At 37.3% G+C, this 14,906-nt stretch overlaps 1 protein-coding gene across 3 annotated transcripts in view; it reads right to left on the bottom strand.

The window, feature by feature from the left end:
* Nucleotides 1–1,137: 1,137 nt before the first annotated feature.
* NEBL (nebulette) overlaps nt 1,138–14,906 on the bottom strand; it is a 341,865-nt gene continuing 328,096 nt past the window's right edge. For 2 of the 3 annotated variants that reach the window (XM_036023529.1, XM_028506855.2), the window contains 2 exons: nt 8,903–9,009; nt 1,138–6,001 (listed from right to left, as the gene is read on the bottom strand). In XM_036023529.1, the coding sequence (XP_035879422.1) occupies nt 5,825–6,001; nt 8,903–9,009 (284 nt within the window). In that variant the 3' untranslated portion in view covers nt 1,138–5,824. The remainder of the gene's footprint in view (nt 6,002–8,902; nt 9,010–14,906) is intronic. The other variant, XM_028506854.2, reaches the window with a different exon arrangement.

Raw genomic sequence — 14,906 nt, 5'->3', positions numbered from 1 at the left:
CGTGTGCTGTTCACAGAGCTGGTCGGTTTGCATTGAGCAGAGCTCGTGTGAGCTCACAAGGAACTCACACGAAACAATACAGTAAGGCTCAGGTTCCAATCTCAACAGATTTAGGAGTGCAAAAATAGGGACTAACTTGTTTTTGACAACTATGGGAAAATTAGGGGAAAAAGCAATTATGTTCTATGATAAATGAGCCATTCTTAGCTAAGAAATCAGAGCGTCTTCCCGTTTCATGTACTTAATTTGGGTGTCTTCTATTCTTTGCTTCAAGCTGTTTCTTTCATCTTACAAGTTCAGGAAAATTAAAAAGGTACAATTGAGGACATATGAGGAGTTTAATCTTGAAAGATGTGAACTGCGATAACGCATTATTGTTTTACTTTGATATAAAATAATAAAGACACTGAACCTGAAAAAGCATAATATCATTATCATTTAAAACCAAGTATATTTGGGGAGGAAGACACATTCTGAGTGATTCACCAATGTTAGGGCACTGACGCCAACATACACCTTTGATGCAACTGGATGTGAGTTGTCACGATAAACCTGAGACCCAGGGTACTATCAATGCCCCATGCTGCAAGAAACCAAGGTCTAATCATTCATGCTCTGAGAAACCAAGGTGAGAATCAAGAAGTGGAACATTTTTTATATTCTGCATTTATTTGAGCAAACTGAGTGTGTAGAGATAGGAAATTAAAGTGTCATAATGTTTTACAAATACAGAAAGAAGACACAGAATGTTAATACCCTGAAAAGAGTGCGTCTGAGAACACAGTTCTGTCTCAGGAGAACACCTGCAGTGACCACACTGACACTGTGGCTGACACATACATCCGTCACTGTTGTTACAACATCGTTCAAGTAGTTTTAATAGATAAATCAGTGATTCGCTTTTAAATGAGTAATAATACTAATGATTACGGTAGCTTTGAAGGTTTTGTGAGTGACTATACCATACACACGTGATGCTAGGCTTAATGCGTTTTTCGATGCCGCTGTGCATTACGCAGGGGGACTAATGTCTTATTACACGATTCCTGTGACACCCACTAAAATGTGAACTAGTTTGCATAGGTTAGTCCTTTGGGCAGCACGATGTCGCTCTAGTCCACCAAGCCTTCAAGACTCACAGTGTAGAGGAAAAAAATGAATTAAAGCATTTCTACTAAAATATATTTTAATAGCTGGTGTTAACAATTTGCATAACAAAAGCCAAATTATATTAATAACATTGTGTTGTTCATTCTGTAAGCCCCTTCATTTTAAAAACATTGTTTCCTCCCAAACTGTAAGCTCTCAAAGTTAGTAGGATCTTGCAAATTAATCATCAACCACAATTCTACATATTTTGAAGCAAATAGAAGCCAAACTGCACAATGGTTCAATTTTGCATTTTTATCACAGGTCAAAGACCAAGCATTTCCACACTGTGCCTGTAACACACTTATTTCTGCTTCTAAATGCTCAGCCATTCCTTGTGTGGACATGGAAGAATGAGACCATAATGTAGATTTCTCTTTTTTTTTCAGTAAATCATTCTTAGTAGCAACTGGATTACAAAGAAGTATATACTATGCAAACTGAATACTGTATAGCAAACACAAAAAGCATATGAAATTCCCATTAATACAACAAAGCAACATGGACAATGGGGGAAGACGTTTGCCCTGGGGGTCCATCCTTCCAGGCTTGTGGATTCCAGGAGTCGAAGCATCATGGAACGATGGACACAGAAGCTTCATATAATGTGATTTTTTGATCATCAGTAGTTGACAGAGGTCCAGAAAGTTACCCTAATGGGCATGGACTACTTGAGAAGGAGACTTTTGTTTCAACATTCATTTACATAGCTTCTTACATTTGTTTAAATAGCTTCTTAACTAAAGCTTTCTCACCACCATGTCATGTGACCCGAAACAAGCACACTTCAGCCACTTTTAGATTATCAGAAGCAAACAGCTAAGGGATAATGAATTTATGAAGCATGTTTCGTCTTGTGTAAGGAATTCAGCCTCATAATATAATTCTTCTATCTTACAATAGGTATTTTAAATCTCAAACCTAAAATTAATGTTTATGTATCTTAACTACATATAACTCTACAAAGAACATTTCAGAAATTGATAGGAGGAGTCAGTATTTTCTAAAGTTCTAAACCTTGAGAAGTAAAATACAATCAGCTATCACCCTTCATACCTGTCAGGAGCATCTCACTTCCCCACCACAAAAATACCAGTCATGGGTAATAGAATACCACTATAGAATAGGCAGAAGCTTGCCTGCTTGGTTTTCTTTCCCAGACCATAGTGAATAAACAAGAGTAATCAAAAAGGCACCTATTTTTATATATATCTATATTATAATTTTGGTATAAATGATATCCACTCTATATAGAGATTTGTTATTAAAGGATCATCCACATTTTCTTTATCTTTCCATTAAAAACATTCCACTAGAGATGGACAAAGCTTAAAAACAGATACTCCTCTTCAACCTCCACTGTTTTAGAAAAGTGGCTTCCCTCCCCCACCCCGCCCCTACCCCCACAGCACTGTTGCATTCCACACAGAGGATCAAGAAAGACAGACTGTGGCAAAATTGGCTAAACAGTATCTTTGTCATCTTCAAGCAATGGACCTAGTGGCAAGAGGGGGGCTGGGCTGGTCTCATCCATCTTCATACAAGGTGCTCTTGGAAATTGTGCTTGCAAATACCAGTGTGGTGTCTGGAGGTGTGGGAGGCCTGGGGAGAGGTAGGGGCATCTGACAATCAGATAAAATGTTTCAGATCTGGGCTAGGCTGCCAATGTGTAAACGATAACAAGAAGACCCAAAGAAGTCATTTTGCCACAGGTGAGAGACAGAAAGCTTTCCTAGAGACCAAGAATTAGTAAAAACATTTACTACAAACACTTACACAAAAGCACTATATTCTGTTGCTATGCTTTTCTCTCGAGATACGTGATTCGTGTACACTTTCGTTTCTGAAGCCTTGAAAAGCATATCACACTGCCCTTGTGCTTTTATCCGGCTGGAGAGCATCAAACTCGGAAAATCAGGTGCGTGCTCTCTGTGCTCGGGCACTCGCAGTCTTCTGTAACTTGAATTTTAAAAATGTGGTTTTTAGACTCTTGTTTAGCTGTCATCATTATGTATGAGATACTTCTGGCCAAACTGAAGGTGGGCAGGAGGTGTGTTGAGGGGGGAAAAGCTGTTCAAGAATGTAGTTTGGAAAATGATGCTGTAAAAATAGCACTTTGGTATTAAACATATGTTTCCTCAGTTTCTGCTGAGATGCTTAATATCCTAACAAGCTTTTGGAACAATGACAACACTATACAGTTAGAGGGTTAGGGGCATGTGACATCTTATCCTTCCTCAGTCTTTACGGTAAAATAACTGTCCTCTAGTGAAATTCTGATCAGATCTTTATCTCTAAAGGCTAGAAGCAGAAACATCTTGCTATGCACACATTACATAAAGCTTACAATTTCAGGAGAATTATTCCCCAAATAAGTGTTGACTTTTACATTCAATGAATCTGATTTTGAAATTAGTGGATGATAAAAACAATGAAACACCAAGCTGCTGCTTTCTCGTAACTTTCCCCCATTACAATCATCATTTTCAGTCAGTTTCCTATAAATGTGCTACTTATCAAAAATGGTATCTGTCCTACACGTGCTAGTCTACAAATTGAATCAATAACTACTCCTTTTTTATAATCACAAGAAGAAGTCTGGATGAAATGTAAATACTTAATTAACAATATCATAAAATTGAGCAAGCTTATTTCCCTCAATTTTAATGAACAGAAATTTTTGCAAGAATATTGCAAGTTCGGTTTGTCTGTATGTTTGTGTACAGGACATCAAAACTGATATAGGGTTTAATCAATTTAATCATGACTGGTCATTGCAATAAAGAAAACTCAGTCAAGCTGGTTATTTGGTAATCCATAAAGCTCACTCACAAAAAAAACCTCTCTTGTTATTTGCCTGATTTTTTTCTTTTCAATTTTATGGCGCTGTCATGTAGGTGAAGCTTGCATGCAATAAATTTTATTTACTCAGACAGATAGAATGAAATTACAGATATTCAAAAGTATTTGCCAACCTTTCAAAGATGTTAATGAATTAACTTTGCCTTTGGGCTGATGAACATTTCAGTAAAAGATATTTTTAGAAAATGTTTCGCTAATTTCTTTGATTATATCATGTAAGGATATGATATCATACAAGAGCCATACACTTTGTCACATGTTTGTAACTTTGTTTTTTCAGTTTCGTCTCAACTATAAAGTCAGGTCCTACATAAATGCTACCCCATTGCGTGTCCCAGTGAGTGGCACAATCAGAAAAACACAGTTGCTGATGGATGATAATCCCTCAGGTGGTCTAGACAGAGGACTCAAGTGAAAGTCATGACCCTCCAGTAACAGTTGCAGTCAGGGCTGTGAATCCAGCAAGAAACTGCAAGGTCACTTGTTTGAAAGTCGGAACAATTTCATTTCCCGTGCACAACCTGTTGGGCCTGCAGCTGAAATCTCTGACAACATTCCTCTCTCACCTCCTGAATGTGATTCAGATAACGAGAAACAGAAAGTGAGAAGAAAATCCTTTCATCAACCAGTTTCATCAGCTGGATTTCCATTCCAGAACCTGAGTACCATTTCTAAAATAAGAAGCCAGACCCTCTCTTTGTATGTAGAGTTAGTAGTTTTCACTCACTGGTTTCCTCCAGCCCACTTCCTGTCCCACTTTGTCACTGGCTCCTGTTAAATTTTCTTAATTTTTAAATCAACAGCGGCATTAAATTGATAAAAGCTGTTCAATAAATACCTAAATCACTTATTTACTAGAGTATACATCTATTTCCTAAGGTGTAAATCCTCCAAAACTAGAGTGCAATGCAGCAGGAGAATCTCAAGCAACTTTTCAAAATATGTTTTTCTGATGAGCTGGCAACTAGAGGAAGGGCTGTTAGAGATCAGCCACACTTTTGCTTTAGTAAGAGCAATGGGCAGTGCAGCTGCCTATGATACAGAAGCTTGGACCTACATGTCATGCAACAGGGTGAAGGCTATTAGGGAAATAATATAGATGACCTTAAATTTGCCCTTTGCAGAGTACCTGTGAAGTTATTTGGTCCTGACATTCTGTGGAAGCAAGCACACACTTGGGCCCACAGAATGCAAATGGCGGGGTAGTATATGCCTTGGTACAAGTGAGAAATAAATAGACCCAAGTTGGCCAAGGAAACAAAAAAGTTTCTTTGTTCAGTAGAAGTTTCCAGGTCCCTAAGGCCACCAGTCAATGCAATTTTAACCAAACTGTCATTCTGCCACTGCTAACATTTATTATATTAGGCAATTTTTCACTGGAATTGGAAATTGCCTAATGACTCCACAGCTAAACGGTGTTAGTAAATTAAGAGAATTGGCTTCTGGTGATTCCAAAGTGACAGCTAAGAAGTCTCATATACTTGTTACATTTACAGGACAATCAACATCTCTATTAAAGTCTACAAAAATACATTTCCCAGAAGGGTTCAGTAGCCAATCAAAAGAAACCAGTAACAATTAGCAGCACCAGGTCTCCAGGCCGCAGTGTTTTGTTTGCAGGAATTACTAACACTGCTGCTACTTGCAACCCAGAAATCATTCCTTCTTTCTGGTACCTGTGTGCCTAATTGTCAAAGTAAGGATAAATTATTGTAAAATAACTGCCAAGTTGTCTTAAAAGTATCTTCTATCTTTTAAAAAGATTAGGTTTAAGTGTACATTAGAATAAAGCTCAAAGGGCAAGGAGAAATAACTAATTAACAAACTCAATGTAATTTGCTGGGAGCATCCCGGTTTTCCCAGTTCTCTGCACCGTGCCGTACATCCAGCCGTCATCAATGGGCTGCACGTTGACGATGTAGTCGCCGTCCCTGAAGGAGACTTCGTCTTCATCCTGGGCACTGTAATCATACATGGCTCGGTAGGTCCTCTGGAAAAGGAAAGACAGGGTCACACGACGAATACCAAAATAGTCATGGCCACAAATAACAATTACAACAAACCAACACACTCATACAGTAACTAGAAATGTTTCCAAGTACATCCATTTCTGGAGATTTGTACACCGGAGCCTAGTGTCCCAGCTATGCTCATCTCAAGTTCACTAGGTTAGCAAAAAGCATAACGTTGGAGGGCAGAATGAGGATGGAGCAAGCTGCTCAGTACAACTGTTAGCCCTGCAACGAGTAAGCGTTGAAGCAGTAAAGCCCAGCTCCTCTCAGCTTTAGCTGGCCCCAGAGACATCGGGTTACACAGATGCTCCCTAGTCCACAGTCTCCAGGAAACCAAACCTGCCATCGTGGCAGACAGATCCAAGTCTGCACCAAGTCCCTGCAACTGGTCCCCTGGTAGGGGCAATAAACTTTTCTTAACAGTTACTAAGAATGTTTGTTTCCTCTTAAAAATATGTAAAACAACTAAAAGAAAAAATGAATGATTACTCGTTTTTTTGTTTCTTGTATCATAGTGGTAGAAATTTAGCATGTAAATGTTCTAAATATTAAAGTACATATAACTAAATCGATATTACAGTGAGGAAAATGTTCACTTCCTGACTCAAACTATGTTACAAAACTGTGTCATCAAAACAGTATAATATTGGCATAAATCCATGGAATGGAATAGAGAGCCCAGAAATAAACCCATGCATATGTAGTCAATTAATTCATGACAAAGGACCCATGAACATACAATGGGAAAAGGGCAGTCTTTTCAATAAATTGTGTTGGCAACACTGGACAGCCACATGCAAAAGAACAAAACTGCACCATGATTGTACATGATACACAAAAATTAACTCACAATGGATTAAAGATTTAAATGTAAGACCTGAAGCCATAAAACTCCTAGAAGAAAACAACTGATTTTAGTGATAATTTTTTTATTTGACACCAAAAGTAAAGGCAAAAATAAATAAGTGGGACTACATCAAACTAAAACATTTTTGCACTGCAAAAGCAACTGTCAACAAAAGGAAAAGACAACTCGTTGAATGGGAGAAACTGTTTACAAATAATATCTGTGATAAGGGGTTAATATCAAAAATATAAATTGAGTTTTGCTATACTTGTTTTCATTTAAGGTCAAGAGTTAGCTAATATCAATATCAGACAATCTCAAAATCAAGTGAATTCATAAACTGAGGAAACTGGCTTAGACACAGAATTTTACAGTGAATGAAGACAACTTTCAAACTGCTGGGTGGGTGGTGGGCCAAGTGACTTTCTCAGGAGCTTGGAGAAGCAATTTCAGCATGAGATGTCACATTTCACTAAATGAGAAATACTACTTGCAAAATTTTACATTTAATGAATGAACCAATGCTTCAAGATTTCCAGTAGGAGGATTCAAAGGCATGTCGGGTCTGTCATTCAAGTTTTTGCAGCCATTTTGATTAATGCTCAGATTAACTAGTTAATATGACCAAATATTTGTGCTTTATAGACCCAAATGAAGATAATAATTGGCTAATACCAATCATAAAATAACAATGAGGTTATCATACTAGTAGATTCTTTGTGCTTTATTGTTCACAGGTTTTCACATTACACCTTCCCTTCTTGATGGTTTATCTCAATAAGTCTTTTGCTTCCTTCAAATGGGTTGTACAGATTGCAGCACATTATTTATCCTTTATATGAACATGTACGTGCCCATCAAGAAATAAATGGATAAAGGAGAAGTGGTACATATATACAATGGAATAGTACTCAGCCATAGAAAGAATGAAATCTTGCCATTTGCAACAACATAGATGGGTTTAGAAGATGCGGACTCTGACCAGCAGGGTCTGTGTGTTGTGGATGTGATGAATGAATTTACATGGACTACAGAAGTCCCATGGAGAAAAGGGATGGCATGGCCACTCTCTGAGTGAGAGAGGACCCTGACCCCTGCCTAGATAGGCTTTTATTGCTTTTCTGGGAACCTTACATCAAGGAGGGTCCTCATTTATCACACACAGGAAAGGATGTTGCTATTTACTTCTTATGGATAACAAAAAAAAAGGATGTTGCAAATGCAAGGACATAAGCAGCTGAACTGGTTACACTCAGTCCTTAGGAGGATTAGCACAGACTTTACAAAGTTACTTTAAAGATATGCATTAAACATTTGCTGCCTTAATTCAAGGTGAGGGAATTTTAGCAAAAGCAAGGCTCAACTCAGCCTAGATATAATGCAGGCCTGGTTCCCCACGGGAAAACCTATCTGTGGGTCTGGCTCCCGTGTGCCACCTCATGCCTGTTGGTTTTCCGAACCAGAGCTGAGCTACATATGCCACTGCCATGCAGACCAGTTCCCTATACTTAGAGGTTGTTATGCTAACTGAAATAAGTCAGAGAAAGACAAATACTGCATAATTTTGCTTATGTGTGGAATCTAAAAAAAATGAGCAAAACAAAGCAGACTCATAGAGAAAACAAACTGATGGTGCCAGAGGGGAAAAAGGATAGGGGGAACGAGTTAAAAATGTGAAGGGGGATAAGAGGCGCACACTTCCAGTTATAAAAGAAGTAAGTCATGGGGTTGTAATACACAGTACAGGGAATATAGTCGATAATACCACAATAAGTTTGCACAGTGACAGATGGTTACTAGGCTTACTGTGGTGATCACACTGTAAGGTAAGTAAATGTCAAATATCTATGCTCTACACCTAAACAAATATAATACTGTATATTAACTATATGTTAATAGTAAATTTTAAAATATAAAATAAATAGAAATCATTTTAGCATTAAAATGCACAATATTCTATTCCATGCATGTTTCTATTCTGGAGATGAAGCAGAATACCAGGGAAAAAGGAGCACTTCAAGGCCACACTTACTAGATTTGGTGAATGCTGCATTGACCTCATGGAAGACAGGCTGGTCTGGTGCATGTACCCATAGCCTTGGGAATGGCTTTGCTGGTAGGCTCCAGGAAGAACAGGTGCTGCACATTAAATACACACATAGATTCCTTAAAGCAAGTCTCAAAATTCCCCTCCTAGCCCCTCAAGTGACTTCATTTTCTGCTAGAATCTTCTAAAACAAAACGTCATTTTTTAGTGTCATGTGAAATTGGAGTAGTGATGTTATAAGCAATCTGTAGGTTAATATAAATATCAGTAATTAAGGACATATTGAATATATAACCAGTTTAATGTGCAGTTAAAATATTAGAAATATGTGTTAGTCTATTTCAGTTGCTATGTTAAAATAACAAATGTAAAAAATAAATTTCCCATAATCCCTTAACAATATTATGTTTTTACTTGGTCATGTGATCCCCTAAGCATTTTCAAAAAGTAGTAAGATATTTAAAGGAATATAATTGGATTGTCAAAACGATGACAGAGTATAAATGTTTTCACTGAATACTTCTCACATAACAGAATGCTCTGAATATTTCAAGACACTCAGCTGAATGTTACCTTTACAAAGGAAAGCACAGCATATATTTAGCAACATATGTTTGTTTAGTGGTTAATAAGTCTACACTGTTAAAATAAACTTTTACTCAGACTGTATGAATTTTCCATTTTATTTTGGCTGTAAGTCAAGACTAAATCAGTCAGCTGAATATGTTACAAAAGCCTGAGAAACCAAACCACTCAAAGAGTGTCATAAACACTGTCCCTTTGTACTTAAAAACTACTATCAAAATAGTATAGTTCCTGTTTGAAGAACACTGAATTCTAGTGAAATCAACACAAAAGCTCAATAAAAACCCCACAAAATCAGTGAATATACGCTTGTGCATTTCTTTGTAAGTACATATATTTTAGTATTAGGAAACAGTAATATGGGGTTTATATGAGGGCATTTTAGTTGCATGTTCTTTACTACATTTTGAATTAATTGTATTATATGATATATTAGTAAAACTTGTATAATACATGTGCTGTAAAAATCTATAACAGGTTGCCATTTTTGTTCAATCAGGTTGAATATATACGAGGGGGACCCCCCAAAATGGAATTATCTTCTGTAAGGTGGGTCCCTTATAGTACAGGCTGCCCCTGATAGGTGAGTGTTCTAGGAACCCCTTGGTATCAGCTTACCAGCTGCCACTGTTATATGAGATGCCATGTTTCACTTCAGTGGATTGTTTTTCGAAGACTCTTTCAATGCATTTGCCCGTTTCATGATGGTTGATTTTCGAGTGCACCTGTCCACACTGCACTGAATGTTCAGCAGTTTTTGACCAAAAACAGCATGACCTTCAAGCCCCACCCTTCCGATTCACCTGATCTCGCCCCAAGGGACTCTTTTTGTTTCCCCAGATGAAAAAAGTCCTCAAAGAGAAACATTTTGCCCATGTGAAAGAGGTGAAATAAAAATGGCAGAAGCACTGAAAAGCATCAAAATCAATGAGTTCCATTGCTTTTGAGCAGTGAAAAAAAGTCGTGATACGTATATTGCATCAAATGGAGAGCACTCTGAAGGTGGCTGAAGTTTAAACATGTAAGAATAAATACACAATTTTTAATAAACAAATTCTGGATTTGGGGGATTCCCCCTCATAAAGTAATTATTATGGGTTGCTTTCTTCAGCACAGTTTTAATAATATAATAATAAAGCAGATGTAATTCTTGGGTGTTATGAATAATTAATGTTTTATAAATGGCATGTTCATTCTAATGATATATGAGAAGAGCAAACTAAAGAAATTTAATCATCAAAGAATTACAAAACATTAATGTGTTCTCCAGATGATAATGACATTAGGTTGAATGAGGATTTATTTTTAGTAGTTCTTGAATTAATTCATATTACAATGTTATTACAAATTGTCTTTATTTAATGTCTAGATGTGTCATCAAAGAGAAACTGCCAAGATCTTTACTCAGATTTGTAGTACATTATAAAGGTATTAAAACATTGAACATCAAATACTTCAGAGAATAGTGCTTTTTAACGTTATCAACTCAATTTAAATATCTAAGGTCAAGAGATATAAAAGATATTGTCAAAATTCACTTGTGAAGAAAAATAAAGAAATCCCCATAAATATATGTAGGCCCCTTATTTAGCTGAGTGAAAGGGCCTTTTCTGTGCGTTGGAAACAAGAAGGACTGACCATTTAGTCACACGCTTGACTCTCTGCAAATAGTTACTGAGCTCATGGATGCACAGAGCTCACTACATTGCCTGTCACTTAGTAAACCTCCATAACTGTTACCAGTTATCACATCCCACCATGTCCAAGACCTGCCGGGCAGAAGAGCATTGACAAAAACAAGTGCCCTCTGAGAGCAGTGAGGGCCTTTTGCCCAGTTAAAGCAATGACTCGATACCTAGCACATTTCCAGTTAAATATATTAGCCAATCATTCCTACTGCGTACTCCAAATGGGCACTCCTGAAGTGTTTTTTGTCCATTACACAAGTCATTTCATTAATTATTATTCTAATCTATCTGTGAATGCTATGTAAGTTTAAATAAATAACCCTGTAAACTTAAAATAAAAATTAATCTTTTAATTCTTTGTTGTACTATTCAATTGTGACCTTTAAATTTTGATGTACAGAGTTAAGTGCAGCCATCTTAAAATATTTTGGGAAAGAACTAACAGGAATGGACAACAATGAAGAATAGAAACATTAAATATACCATCTCAGAGGCTGTAACATGTTTGTGTTTACACAGTTTGTACACAGCGCCTACCCGTTTTAACAATGGAAGAATGTGGTTTAACAGTATTCTCTAATTCTGGCTTTTAATAATCAGGTATAGGTATGCCTACTCAACTACTTAAGTTTGACCTTCAAAGTGAACCTGTAGCTTTGCCAAATACAGCAGGAAATAAAAGTAATGTATTTATCCGAAATATGCATGAGTTTGAGAGAGCAGGAGAGAAAGTGTAGCATGAGAAAGCTTAGAGCAAATGTAATCTATCTAGTCCTTATGGTTTCTCTTCATGCTTTCGTTGATTATTTCCATTTCCCTTTCTGATTGTATTATTAAATGCAAGTTCCTTTGGGGTTATTGGACCTTGCCATCTACCTTACACCTGGTACACTGAAAGAGTTTTTAGGAAGCTCCTATCAAGGTTACGAAGAACATACCTGAGAGCCCAGAGTAATCAACTTATGAAAAGAACATACCAATTTTAAAAGAGGCACAGGGTAAAGGGAGGGTAAGTGGTGATGGAAAGAGCCTTGACTTCGGGTGGTGAACACACAATACAATACATGGATGACGTATTATAGAATTGTACACTTGAAACCTATATCATTATTAACCAATGTCATACCAATAAATTCAATAAAATAATAAGCAAAAAGGGACATAGGCATTGCTTTTTGTTTTGGTACACAATTGCTTTTTATAGGGCATAGATAAAACAAACAAACAGAAATGGGAAGCAATGACTATGGAATTGCATTTATTAAAAATTTGGTTAAAAGGTAGTCCATGTGAGTCAGAGATTTCTTCCATGAAAATATGAAATTCAAAGAGTTGTGCAAGCAACAGATATTAGGCTAACTTCACAACAAACAAGAACTTAGTATGAAAGACAAAAATACAATGCCCTCTTTATTAACCAGTGGTGAGGTCCTATAAACATTGATACAGATGGATGATGATAAAATACAATGGTCTTACAACCCAAGAGTTTTGAGTTGGAGGGGTTTTTATTGCAATAACATAAAAGTCACAAAGCAGTAGCTTCATTATCCTAAGGGAACAACAAAACGCAGACATGTGACTCAACTTTCATTTTGCATTGGTGAAATTTATCCACCAGAGATCTGGAAGCTGACAAAAGCTCTAAGGATTTTAGGGTTGATTTAGAGTGTCCTCCATACTTACAGAACCAAAATAACACTTCCACTGCACAACAAAGTTCTTCCACAGTCAGTCAGGACCAATACTTTCCATTTAATGTTTATTCTTATTATGAGAAATAAAAAAACAAAATAAAGAAGTAAGTAGATCTGAAGATCACAAAACAGAAGGTGAAAATGGAGGAAGAAAATTTTTAGGAGGCTTTGCAAATTTGAAAATGAAAAAATGATGAAAAACATGCAAATGTAATACAAAGATTAGAGCAAATGAACCAAAGAAATGTATGTACAGTGAAGGGAGAAAGGACCCAAAAAGAAGTCCACTATGGGGGATGTGCCCAGAGTAGGTGAAGAAGGGTGTTATGTAAGTGTCCTCGGTGTGCAGGTGTCTTGTACATTGTCTTTAGTTATCAGAGCTGTTTCCTTAGATAGATACATCCCCACTTCACAGAACAGAAATGCAGCAGCTGACATTAAGCAGGAAGGCAATGGAACAATGATCTCTGCACAGTGACACCACAGCAAAGGCCTCCAGTCATCAAAGATGAGATGGACGTTTGGAAAACCTCCCATGACTATAGGGTAACAGTAGGCGGCCAAACTCCAAATTCAAATAATAAAATAAAAGTAGTGCTTGATTGATGTCTTGGCCCATTGGGCCAAAGACCCAGCCTGAGTGGCTTAGACAATAAACATTCATGTCTCACAGTTCTAGAGACTGGGAAGTCTAAGATTAAGGTGTTAGCAGGATCAGTATCTGGTGAGTTCTGGCTTCCTGGTTCAAATTTCTGTGTCCTTATGTGACAGAAGGGAACCAGGGAGCTCTCTGGAGTCTCTTTTATAAGGGCACTAAATCCCACTCATGGAGGCTCCACCCTTATGATCCAATCACCTCCCAAAGGCCCCACCTCCTAACACCAGCACTTTGGGAGTTAGATTTCAACACGTGAATTTTGGGGCAGGGAGCACAGGCATTCGTCTATAGTGATGGCTAACTAAAGACATAATACAAACAGAGAGAATAATTGTGGGGCTTTTCCTCAAGGCTTACTTCTTGAAAAATCCAGAATAAGGAGAAAATCACCAGAAGACTTCCAATAAAAAATATAAGATGCAATAAAATTACTGTCACATTTTCTAGTCTTTGACTATGGTTTTATCAGCTAATGCATGTCAAAAAATGTTCTGGGTTTTTTTTTAGGACAAAAAAAATCTCTGTTTAGACTATTAAAGGGGAATTGCTAAACTGAAAGAAAACAAAAAAAAGAGAAAGAATAAAGAGGCTGCTAGTTTTGAACAAACTATTAAATAATGAACTAGGTCCTAGCTAGACCCTATCTAGGCCAGAGCAAGGTGGTCGAGTAACCAGTACTGAGATGGGCCCAGGACGTGGCCCCTGTAGCACATCTGGAGTTCCGTGTCAGAACCCAAGTCCTCCTGGCACTGGATTCTCTCCACAAACCACAAGTGTGGACTAAATCTGCAACATTTATGCTAATCCAGTAACAAAATGCTATTTTTTAATCTAAGAGAATTCCTAGCAGTATAGAGGATTCTTTTCCTTCCCTGCAGAAAACAGAAACAAGCCAGATTGCCTCTAGGTTTGAAATGTTTGGGTTTTAACGATAAACTGTGAGTAGACAGCTGCCTAAAAAACAAGCTTGCTGCATCATAAGCTATTAGCATAAAAATGAAACGATCTAAAAATGAGTTAAACAAGTTTTAAAGGCATACATAATCATCACTGTGATACAAATATGTACTCAAATGTTGGAAATGATATGTAAAAATAAAAGCGAACATTACTATTTCCTGTGTTCATTTTGTGCTCAGGCAGGGGCCATGAGCTGGGGAAGCAAAGAGACAGAGGAGGAACCAGCTACTTGTGGCGGTTTCTGCTGTAGCTGCGTATCACATTCACCTGGATCTTTAAACCGATGTTATGTCCAGATCCTCTGGAACAATTACATCAGAATGTCTGGGGTGGGAATGGGAGGGACTGGACGCTGTTGTTTTATTTTTTAAATCTTCCAAGGTTTTCAAATGGTCAGCCAT

Source organism: Phyllostomus discolor, chromosome 1 (genome assembly GCF_004126475.2).
Source record: "Phyllostomus discolor isolate MPI-MPIP mPhyDis1 chromosome 1, mPhyDis1.pri.v3, whole genome shotgun sequence".
In the NCBI taxonomy this organism is placed as follows: Eukaryota; Metazoa; Chordata; class Mammalia; order Chiroptera; family Phyllostomidae; genus Phyllostomus; species Phyllostomus discolor.
The sequence above is the reverse complement of the archived record's forward strand: the minus strand, read 5'-3'. Positions and strand labels throughout refer to the sequence as shown.